Source organism: Schistocerca gregaria, chromosome X (genome assembly GCF_023897955.1).
Source record: "Schistocerca gregaria isolate iqSchGreg1 chromosome X, iqSchGreg1.2, whole genome shotgun sequence".
Lineage (NCBI taxonomy): Eukaryota > Metazoa > Arthropoda > Insecta > Orthoptera > Acrididae > Schistocerca > Schistocerca gregaria.
The window spans coordinates 513,261,376-513,274,108 of NC_064931.1; the positions used below are offsets into that span (position 1 = coordinate 513,261,376).

General features: G+C 43.6%; 1 protein-coding gene across 1 annotated transcript in view; it reads left to right on the forward strand.

Moving 5' to 3' along the window:
• The first annotated feature begins 787 nt into the window (after nucleotides 1–787).
• Nucleotides 788–12,733, forward strand: part of LOC126298164 (PGC-1 and ERR-induced regulator in muscle protein 1-like) — a 47,284-nt gene continuing 35,338 nt past the window's right edge. Inside the window, exon 1 of the mRNA XM_049989474.1 lies at nucleotides 788–883. Coding sequence (XP_049845431.1) covers nucleotides 788–883 — 96 coding nt within the window. The remainder of the gene's footprint in view (nucleotides 884–12,733) is intronic.

The window sequence follows — 12,733 nt, forward strand, 5'->3', positions numbered from 1 at the left end:
GCATCGTCACCAGCTACTGTACTCCCGGCGTCGGGGCCTTCCTACAATGCTCACACAGATCTTCGCCTCCCTGTACTGCAACAAGATGTGCTATGCAGCAGATTTCCTAAGCTGCCTGCATTGAAAAAGGACAATCCTAAGATTTGGTTTGCATTTGTGGATCATCTACTGGATATCCATGGGATTTTGGACGATGACACACATTTCATCTACCTGGTGTGCCACCTCCATGCTCATCCAGATCTCATCAGTGATCTGCTCCTCTCACCACCCATGTTGACCATGTATTTAATGGCAAAAGCATTACTCACTGAACGCCTTTCTCACCCTCCAGCAGAGGCTATCCACCACATCATCCATGATGAGCACCTTGACGACTGCTCACCTTCGCAGCCTTGACAGCCCCTCCGTATATTAATTGATGACCAAAGTCTACCAGATGCTATCTGCTAACTAACTGACATTTACACAACATACTCTAAATGTTAAAAATTATATGTCCACACGTATGGTGCCATTTCTCCTATACCAACTATTGACACTATTTGCATTAATCTATTTCTTGTAAATTTTACTTGTTGTTTTATGCAGCATATCTTCTTTCAAACTAATCTCCATACTGTGGTCCTTGTGGATCATCAAGTTTCTATCAGACCAATAACTTCACCTACTATCTCACGTAGCAGACCCTCTGGATGTTCGTCTACGCATGGCCGATCAGGCCTACGCAATCATTTGTCAGTGACACCGTCTGTCATGGACGACATTGCCTTCGTCTTCACTTAGAATGCCTGCACCTTTGGTTCCACACTCTTCCAGCAGGGGTCAGAGCGCGTGCACCTCAGCAGTCCACCAGGAGCTGCCTCCTGGCAGCCTACAGGAGGTACTGCCTGTGACCTCACGACAGCAGCCGACCTCACCCGAGAAGTAGTCCGAGCGATGTCAGGCAATGATGCAGTCAGCTACGTTCCCCATCCTCTCCGCTCCACCTCACCTCCAAGCTTACCCACTATGCTGGTACCACACCCTTCACAACTGCCGCACGCCCTGTGCGTACCCAAACAATTCCGGCAGGCACATTTAGGCGCCATGTCCCGTCACCATCGTCGACGGAGCCTACCTTCCAATGCCACACCGCTTGCTCCAGTGGCGCGACGGCTCTACATCACAGACCTGTCATTGGGCATGCACTTTCTCATCGACACCAGCACCCATGTTAGCATTATCCTAGCCAAGATAGTGGGCAACATGCTTTCTCCTGCTAAACTTGCTTTGATAGCCGAAAATCTCTCTCCTACCATGCTCCTTGGCTCCATGAAGATGTTGCTGTGCCTATCATCTGTTGCAACCTTCCTTGGACCTTCCACATCACCGATGTGGATGAACCTGTGATCGGGTTGGCTTTCTACACCATTATGAACTTCGCCAGACCTGCAGCCTGCAAAACTCCACCACATGCCTGAGTCTACCGTTTTATGCTCGAACAAGTTTGCCATGAATCTGCTCTCCGCCTCCTTGGCTACACTTTCCTCTTGTGCATCTCTGCTCTGCACATCTCTCTGATTCGGCGGATGTCCACACACAGATCAATGGACTCCGTACACATAATGAGGAGTTACGCATATGCATTGCTGCCACTTCTGCTGAATTGGTTCACGGAAGGAGTACTATTCTCAATCTGTCAGCAGAGCCATTTCTTTTGGAACCGTCAACTACTTCTCCTGAATCTTCTTTCTGCATATTTCCTGGGTTGAGCTTACCTTCCCCTGCTGCCTGTTCCATCACAGTTGAATCTACAGGACGCGCATGTTCCCACTCCACGGGATCCCTCGCATTGCATGGCTGCCGTGCCACACTCTCTCTCACTGTCTGCCTCCGTTTCCCAGCCCACATCACTCAGGCCCGGCATGTACGCACATGTTCTCACTTCATGGGATCCCTCACGTTGCGTGGCTGCTGCGTCATGCCCTCAGTCATTGTCCACTACCGACGCACTGCCCATGCCATTCTGGTGAGGCAAGGTCAGTGAACTGCCGTCACTCGTGCCTCCCTCCCGCTGCACCCCTGCCTGCCTCCCTTCACAGGTTTTGGCAATCAGCAATAGCACTCGTCACAGAATACGTACCATACGTCATAAAGCTCGACATCTTAATGCTTGCAAATTGCTATGAGCAAAAGAAATTGTTGAGGATTTATTGGCTTTGGGCATGCTCTAACTATCGGACAGCAACTGGTCTTCACCTATCCACCTTGTGCCTAATAAGGACAGCTCGCTATGCGTGTGTGGGGACTACAGGTCCCTTAATGCTAGGACAATAACCGATAACTATCCCATCCCTCATATCCAGGATTTCACTCAGTTACTGCATGGCTCAAAGTTCTTCTCTGTCTTAGTCTGTTCGAAGATGTACCACCAAATTCCCATGCACCCACCGGATATTCCGAAGATGGCAATCATTACACCCTTTGGTATATTTGATACCGTTACATGCCTTACAGCTTGAAAAACGCTGTGCAGACATGGCAACATTTCATTGATTCAATTTTGCTACCTTTGCCTTTCGCTTTGCCTATTTGGATGACATACTTATCTTTTCCTTGTCTGCCGAGGAACACAAATTTCATCTTTACGCAGTTCGTACATCTCTCATGGTCAATGGTGCGGTTATCAATTATGACAAATCCAAACTCTGTTCCGCATCAGTTACATTTCTTGGCCATATGGTCTCAGCTGACTGCCTCCAACCAATGGACTCTCATGTCAAAGCCATTCTCGCACTGCCTCTTCCTGAGGATTATGCGCAACTCTGGTGCTTTCTGTATATGGTAAACTTTTATCGATGCCATATCCCCTGGGCTGCCTCTGTCCATTCATCCCTTATCGACGCCTTCTCCAGTAAAAATATCATGGGGAGGCGAAAGGTGGACTGGATTCAGCCCATGCTCGATGTATTCGACAATCTGAAATCAGCCATTGCTAAAGCAGTCACTCTCGCCCATCCCAACCCCAAAGCCCATATTTCTATCACTGCCAACACTAGCGAGTCAGCTGTGCGCGCTGTCTTACAACAGCACACTGCAGACTCCATGCAGCTGCTCTGTTTCTTTTCGAAAAAACTAACCAGGAGTCAGTGTAAATGGTTGGCCTTTTGACCGCGAGCTTCTCGCAGTTTATGAGGCAGTCAAACACTTCAGGAGCGATGTGGAGGGGCATCCTTTCACTATCTACTTGGACCATAAACCCCTCGTTGGCACAATACACAACCCTGCGAAGGATCTACCACCACGCTGCTTCTGACACATGTGCTTCATTTTCCAACTTTGTTCGGATGCTTCTTATATCTGTGGTGTGGAAACTGTTGTAACTGACTATCTATTATCTCAGTGATCTCACCCTTAAACTAAGGTGAACTGGCGCGGCTTCAGACTGAAGACACGGTCACCCAATGACAGGTTTTAGATGAAAAGTCTTCACTCGCCATTAAACCTCTTACATTGAAATGGTTGTCGACCCCTCCTGCAACATTTCTACTGGCTCCCACTGTCCACTGGTGCTGCCTGCCCTTCAGCGCAGGGTTTTCAACACATTACACAATCTGGTCCACCCTGGTATGCGGGCAACAATAAGACTAGTGACTGAAAGTTTCATCTGGCCAGGCATGCGACATGATTGCCACTCCTGGACACGTGCAAGTGTTCCTTGTCAACGTAGTAAAGTGGGAAGATACACGCACCCTCCTTTAGGACAGTTCAACGTCCCCAAGGGCCGCCTGCAGCACATGCGCATTGACGTGGTCAGTCCTCTTCCTCCTTCCGAGGGGTACAAATACATTTTGTCTATGATCGACCACGTAACCTGTTGGGTTGAAACGGTTCCTCTAGTCCACATTATGGCAGAGACTGTAGCCTGCACTTTCTTATCAGTGTGGGTGGCAAGATTTGGCTATCCCCTTTCACTTACTACAGACCAGGGATGACAATTTGAGTCCTCACTTTTCGTTCAACTGTGTGAGCTGTGCAGAGTAGCGAAATTCCACATGACCACCTATCAGCCGCAGGCGAATGGCTTGGTTGAGCGATGATACAGAACTCGCTCTTGTAGAACTAGTGCGTGTACACATCGTCCAGCCTCGCCCACCCCTACATTGCACTCACTCCATGCCGCCAGTGTTTGTGCCATGGAGTTAATACTTTCATGATACTACTCAATGGATGACTGAAGATGGTTTCAGTGCACCAATTAAAACCTGCGTGGTCCATATCTGAGTCACGTTCCAATGGCCCCAGTTGGCCTGCCTTTGCCGGCGTCTCACCCGCTGATGCCGCAGATGCAGCCTCCAACGACTCCTCACTGCCTGCGCAGCTGTCCGATGCAGCTTCTGAGGCATCCACTTCGAATGCTGGATGCTGTCTTCATCCACCACACTGGCATGAAGATTTTGTGTTGATGTGAGCTAGCTTCGTCCCCATGCTCTGCACTGCTGGGGGAAAAGGGGGGGGGGGGGGGGGGGAGGGAGAGGCTCTGTGGCACCTCCCGCGTGGAGCACCATGTTCTTTGCCTTTACTTTATTTCACTTTGTCTATGTCTCGCTGCACACCATGTTCGACAGATTCTCTTGTATTTGCTTTGTTCAGTGGTAAAATAAACGTTCAGTCGACTTAAAAGTGTGTTATTATGGTTCTATGCCATGTAATACCCACATGTGCAACTACTATCCAATAATCAGTCTGTATGTGTTATCTGACTCCACCTTATTACACACCCCTGTAGGTTTTACCTCCATTAACAAAACTGCTCATGCTGGTTCTGTTTTGTTGACATCCCCAGCATCCTAAGTGGTGATTGCCTCTTGAGCCACAATGTTTACACTCACCATGTGACCAGTTGTGGTTGTCCCCACTGTGCTAAACACTTTGCCGATTTTGCCAACTACTTCAACCACATCCTTGATGATGTCCAACATGTGTCCATGGATCTCTTCTTGTTCTTGATTGGTAACAGTTCCTCTTGGTTTGCCACAACCATAACACAACTTCTTGTGGTAGCTTGTGCCAGTTTTATTTCCAGCATGAAATGCATTGGAATTTACACTTTCACTTCTATCCTTGTCTCTTAAATCCATCATTTACCCGATATTCTTCTTTCAAGACATCAATCAAGTTCTCGATGTAGCTCTAGGATTCCAGCATGGTTCTCGCCATGTATTTTAGCTTCTCGTTTGCTGTCACTTTTGCACCAGTTAATTTTAATTCATTTCCCTTTTTTTTTAAATACTGATGAATGTTGCCATGTCACTATAGGCTTTTAACCTTGGTTTGTGCAACTTATTATTGCACACAATTTGTAATGCTGTTGATTCTTTGGAGTATAATTTGTTGACCCTTTTCTGTATCTCAAATACAGTTTCCTTATCACTCATTAATTCTAGCTGCTTGTTTGAGATTGCTCCATATATGGAGTTCATTTAAGGTATTCACCTAGCCCATGCTCATTTTTGCTATTGAAGCCACTATATACCATTTCTTCATTTTCAGATACATTTCCATTGTCCGTTTCCAATTCCCATTGTATTCTCCATCAAGAACCAGTATATTAATGTCAGCCATGTCCAATTTCAGAAAGCTCACAATTCAAAAAACAGCCATCATTCTAGTTCACAACTGACCACTATTTTTCTGAATGAAACACTTTTTTTTTAGTTTACAACCATGGACTGTTACCATGTAAAGAATACTTATTTAGAAAAAGGTAAACACAAATACATCTGCCTTTACAAAGTGAATACATTCATAGCATGGAACTGTCTGTTTTGCAGTAAAAACATAATACTCATTGTTGTGATCCTTATTGACGCAATCAATACTATCAATATACATGTACTACATTGCAACAAATACACACATTGCACTATCGGTATTCAACAGCACCTGCCCCTGGGGTGAATAATTGAGGTTCTCAGTTAGATGGTAAGTTATTTACAAGGATCATTTGAACAATTCTTTTATTGAAACAATGTGGATACAAATATATGATTAGTGTTACCAGTAATGTGCACATTTTCATTTTATATCTATTGAGCAACTACGCTTAAAAACGAGTTTCATATATCTATATATATGTACTGGTTACCAGTGTTTAAGTAGAAATTTGTCAATGGAATAAGATAGGAGTTGTCCTGGAGAAATTAGATTTCAAACTTGCATTGCTACTTGTCACACATTTAATGTTAGTTGGCAAATCAAAAATTTTATTGCTCCATCTTGAATTCTTCTCTGAGCCACTGACCACTTTAACAAAGGTCAGGCATGTCTCTAGTGTTATAGGTATGTACAGCACTATTCTCAAATTCTGATAGTTCATTTATGACAAATTTCATTAGTGAAAATACATATTGCAATGACACAGGTCAGATGCCTGGCTCCTTGAGGTGCCTACATGACATCGATGGCTGAACACAAAATATTATTCTTACTGCTCACTTTTACGCAATTTATACTTTCTTTCTAAGTGATGAGATATCCCAGAAAATTGTTGCTTGTGACATTATTGAGTCAAACTATACAAAACATGTGAGGAGGTTGATATGTTTATTTCCGAGATTAACAATTATATGAAGAGTAAATGTAGCAGAACTGAACTGTTTAAGAATCTCGGTAATATGCTTCTTCCAGTTCAGTTCCTCATCAATATGTGCACCTGCACATTTTGAGCATTCTGGCCTATTTAGTGATTTCTACTCATGTGCTACATCAGTTGTTGGTATGACTCTATTTGCTGTAAAGAACTGTATGAAAACCAGATATTGATGAACAGAGGTCAAGCTGCCCATATCAGTACTACTGTAATTATGTGAACAGCCACTGGCTCTCCGTACAATCATTTGCCCTTGTAGATGACTTTTACATGTATCCCACTACCCTATCTGGATTGCCACTCACATGCAGCAGATGCTGAAAGGAGACCACAGAAATAATTGTTCAGAAAAGCTTACTGAACTCTTCATAGCCAAGGGCTGTTTTTGAGCTGTGTGAATTTGTCCAGGACTGGGTGGACCACAGCCCACTGATGCATCTGTTCACAAGTTATCTGGAACACCTAGGAGACAGTCGTTTCCCTTGCTGGAATGTTGAGTGTAGTTCTGCAATTAAGGACAGGACAGTGGCTATTCAAAGTTTCAGTGAATACCCTTTGTATCAGAATATGGCAGCCTTTTGGTTGGTGAGAAGTATGATTAGAAAGAGTAAGAAGATGCCATGGCAAGAGTTTGTGACATCAGTAGAGCCATACCTGCAAGTAATTATGGGAAGCTAATCGTAGTATTTCCATGTGGCACTCATGAGCACAAATAGCAGCTGTACGAGACCAGGGATGCCTCCTAACAACACCAGGAGACATCGCCCGGACTATGCCATAATTTTATATGTACATTATGTTTGATTGTAACCAGGATCAGCATTCTGTCACTACTTATTGACACAGAAGGGGCTTGGTTGGGATTTCTGTGCCATCAGCATGGAGAAATACAACCAGTCTTCCTTTCTTTGGAAGTTGGATTCTGAACTGTCAGCAGTTCATTATACAGTGCTCAATCATGACCTGATAAATACAGTATGGTAAAGCAGTTGACTCAGAAGTCATAGGAGGTCATCCCTTATACTTTTAATGGAAATTTGGCTGACAGGAGTATTTCATAATTTGTAGGGTTGTACTAACCCCAGCAGGCATTTAGTGTCACTCACACTAACAACATAGGAAGGACATTGGAGCATAAGGTCAACTGGTGCTTCGTGTGGGTTCTCAAAACTAGATCATTACAAAGTCACTTCCAGTGGAAGTTCAGGAAGTATCATATCACCACCAGTAACTAGACATTGCTAGAAGCAGATATTCAGCAACTTACCTCTATAAGCAACATCTTGTTTGTGCATTCTTTGATGTAGAAAAGATGTGCAATACTATCTGGAGGCATAATCTTTTGTTGCAGCCTGGCGAGTGGAGGTTCCATGAATGTCTCCCTACTTGCCTACAGCCATGCCTGTCAGAAAGGTATTGTAGGTACAGTGTCAGGAATGTCCTGCCTGAACATTTTGTGCAGCAGAACGGCAACCCTCTGGAAAGTGTTTGAAGTGTAACGGCATTTGTCATCCCAATAAACACTATTACATTCATGGTAAGGATTCGAGCCTCTGCCCATCATTGGTGGAAAGCTTTGTCTTCTGGTCATCCTGCAACACTGAAAGAATTAATAGACAAACATATTTGATATTCACACTGCTGGAGGAATAGCCAAACAACACAGGTTTGAAGTTGTCTTTGGAGATAGCTGTTTCATGTCTGCCACACCTTAAGGATGTGAAATTAAGATGCCAATATGCCTCAAGGCTTTAAATATTCTAAAATGCTTCAGTTGTGTTTGTTCCAATTTTAGAAAGACTTTGTGTGGCCCTTGCTTGAATATAGATACCAGATTTTTGGATCAGCAAGGCCTTCCTACTGTAAAATGCTGGATGTGGTTTACCACAGGGGTATTAGGCCATCAACTGCTTGTGTGAAGAGGCTGGTAAGCCTCCTGTGCCTATTTGGCAATTTCTCCTCATGGTACACCAAGCATACAGGGCTCTGTTCCAAAATCGCCAGCATTCATCTCTGTTGCCAACCATGGCTTGAACATCTGTCCTATAACTTTATGCAGGCAACTAGCCTACTTGGGGGATCCATGTGAGGATGAGTCCTGAGATATTGCATGTGAATAAGATTAAGTTATAAAGTCAAGAGTGGAGTAGGGCCTCTCACTGATTACTAAAGAGGTCTTGTTTAATTTTTGAGATATTAAATTATCACTTGGATTTTATTGGGTTTTACATTGATGGGTCTAAGCAGTGGAGACTTTACTAGCTGCTCTATGATGTTGCCCAAATAAGTGCTTAAAATAGTGCTCCCAGAGCAGTTTTTAGTCTCTTATGCAAAATTGGTTGGTATCCTGAGGATATAGATGCAAAAAATTTATCTGCTCTGATTCCCAAAGTGTCCTCCTTGCTACTGGCCCAATGTAGCAAGCAGATAGGACAGTGCAACATATCCAAAATGCTCTCCCCCTATTGCAAAGGCAGAAAAAGGGAATTATCTTCTGCTGGGTTCAAGGGCACAAATGTATCCAGGGAAATGAACTTGCTGATGTAGCTGGCAAAGCGGCTTGCTCCCTTAAACCTCCTTCTCGCTGTTCTGTGCCCCTGAGGGCACTCCCCACATATGTTATCAGGAAGACTGTGTTTTGATGGGAGGCTCAGGGACTGGAAATGAGGACAACAAGTAAGCTGCAGTCAGTTCCTTATGATGTCCATGAGCTGAGGAATTAGCACTTACTAGAAAGAGAGGGATGTTGCCCATCTAAACACATTTATTGATGCAGCATATTATGAGTGTGTTTTATACGACTCCCTGAGTGCAGACCAGAGTCTTCCACAGGGCCTGCCACTCATTTTAAATATCAGTGAGGTGAGTATGCATTGTGTTTTAAGGTTTTGTGTTTCCATCAGGGCTCCATCATGAAATATTGATGTGAGCTCATCCATTACTTAAAAGTACAGGGTGTTTCAAAAATGACCGGTATATTTGAAACGGCAATAAAAACTAAACGAGCAGCGATAGAAATACACCGCTTGTTGCAATATGCTTGGGACAACAGTACATTTTCAAGCGGACAAAGTTTCGAAATTACAGTAGTTACAATTTTCAACAACAGATGGCGCTGCAAGTGATGTGAAAGATATAGAAGACAACGCAGTCTGTGGGTGCGCCATTCTGTACGTCGTCTTTCTGCTGTAAGCATGTGCTGTTCACAACGTGCAAGTGTGCTGTGGACAACATGGTTTATTCCTTAGAACAGAGGATTTTTCTGGTGTTGGAATTCCACCGCCTAGAACACAGTGTTGTTGCAACAAGACGAAGTTTTCAACGGAGGTTTAATGTAACCAAAGGACCAAAAAGTGATACAATAAAGGATCTATTTGAAAAATTTCAACGGACTGGGAACGTGACGGATGAACGTGCTGGAAAGGTAGGGCGACCGCGTATGACAACCACAGAGGGCAACGCGCAGCTAGTGCAGCAGGTGATCCAACAGCAGCCTCGGGTTTCCGTTCGCCGTGTTGCAGCTGCGGTCCAAATGACGCCAACGTCCACGTATCATCTCATGCACCAGAGTTTACACCTCTATCCATACAAAATTCAAACGCGGCAACCCCTCAGTGCCACTACCATTGCTGCACGAGAGACATTCGCTAACGATATAGTGCACAGGATTGATGATGGCGATATGCATGTGGGCAGCATTTGGTTTACTGACGAAGCTTATTTTTACCTGGACGACTTCGTCAATAAACAGAACTGGTGCATATGGGGAACCGAAAAGCCCCATGTTGCAGTCCCATCATCCCTGCATCCTCAAAAAGTACTGGTCTGGGCCGCCATTTCTTCCAGAGGAATCATTGTCCCATTTTTCAGATCCGAAACGATTACTGCATCACGCTATCTGGACATTCTTCGTGAATTTGTGGCGGTAAAAACTGCCTTAGATGACACTGCGAACACCTCGTGGTTTATGCAAGATGGTGCCCGGCCACATCGCACGGCTGACGTCTTTAATTTCCTGAATGAATATTTTGATGATCGTGTGATTGCTTTGGGCTATCCGAAACATACAGGAGGCAGCGTGGATTGGCCTCCCTATTCGCCAGACATGAACCCCTGTGACTTCTTTCTGTGGGGACACTTGAAAGACCAGGTGTACCGCTAGAATCCAGAAACAATTGAACAGCTGAAGCAGTACACCTCATCTGCATGTGAAGCCATTCCGCCAGACACGTTGTCAAAGGTTTCGGGTAATTTCATTCAGAGACTATGCCATATTATTGCTACGCATGGTGGATATGTGGAAAATATCATACTATAGAGTTTCCCAGACCGCAGCACCATCTGTTGACAATTGTAATTACTGTAATTTCGAAAGTTTGTCTGCCTAAAAATGTACTGTTGTCCTAAGCATATTGCAACAAACGGTGTATTTCTATCGCTGCTCTTTTAGTTTTTATTGCCGTTTCAAATATACCGGTCATTTTTGAAACACCCTGTGGATACCTAGTCAGAGTAATCTAGTCCTTTTTTAATGTATCTGTACTGGTCTTTTATATCTGACTATCTACATTTTATGAGCGTTCTGCCATGAATCTCTCAGTGTCAGTGTTGTATTTTAAATTTGGTTTTAAGATCATTTTTAAATAGGTTTTCACCACCTTTCCATCTTTTTATTTCATGCAAGAATGCTGATTACCATGATGTTCAGCAACATAGAACATTAAAACATTGACTGCTGCATGCATTGTGATGGATATCTTGCCACTAGATGAGGCCACTGTGTCATGCATGCTGCTCTGCTGTAGCCACCAGCTGTTTCATAGCTGTCAATGTGTTAAGCACTAACACTAAATAGAGGTAATGTTGGAGTAGCCATGTAACACAGTGTAAGACCAGTGGTTGTAAAAAATTTCTAAGCAGGAGGGACTGGAGACCAAATGTCACGCCTTGTCAATGACACTCATTTTCCAGCTCAATACAAACAGATACTTTCACTTAATGCAGGTCCATCTCAACCAATTCCCAAGTCAACATTGTAAATGGAAATGAATGCAATGGAAATTTGAAGTCAACTACCTTGTGAAAAGTCATTGTTCACAGCACCACGAAGTTTCACGTCATTGGTGATCCAAACAGCAAATAAACTGGACTGCAGCTGAATGGCGGATTGTTGTGTGGTAAGACGAATTCAATTCAGCCTCTTTTTCAGATGTTGAAAGACATTGAATGTACGGACAGCCCAAATATAACCCAGAGCATGGGTGGTTCAGGCTGAAGGTGGTTCTGCAGTGTCTTGTGTGGGTTGTTTTTCATACCATCGCTAGTGCCCGCTCATTCAGGTTACTCTAAATGTGAACCAGGATGTTTATTTATCATTCTTGCTGTCAAATTGATGTCCTTTCTTCTACATCTTCATGGTGAGTATGCCTGTCTTCCATTATTAGAGGGCTGCCTACATTCTTAGTCTGACAAACACTCAGGCACAATACAACACATTTACCAGCCTGCTAAATCATCCACTCTTTAATCCCACAGACAATGCCTGGGACTCTTTGGAACAGCAAGTAAAATCAACATTTCTGCAATCTGTTAGTTCTGTGAAATGTAATCAATGAGTGATTTCAGTTGGATATGGTATGCTTGAAGAAACTTGTGGACTCACTCACATGCCAAACTGAGGCCTTTGTATCATAGTACTAGAGTGATGTCTCCTCTGGGGGAACTGAAATAAAATTGTTATTTTCAAAAAGCTTTTTTTTTTTTTCAATTGTAATATCCAGCTTATGTTTACGTCTTACTGCACAGTCAGCAATTACACAAGTGTACTCCCATTGGACTAAAGTCAACATTTAGAATAAAATAGATTCCTAAGTATGATGAGTATTTTTACCTATTGTATTAACATAATTGTACTCTCCATTTCTTATCACATCGACTGCTGTGTGTACAATGATAGCCACAGCAAAATTGCATACCTGACACCGTGTGCCATGCCTGGCAGTGATACAATTCATGACTTTGTGTGTGACAGTCAATGCATTAATATAAATACAACTTGTGGAACTGATTAATAACTTAAGCCTTTAATTTATGTTGGAA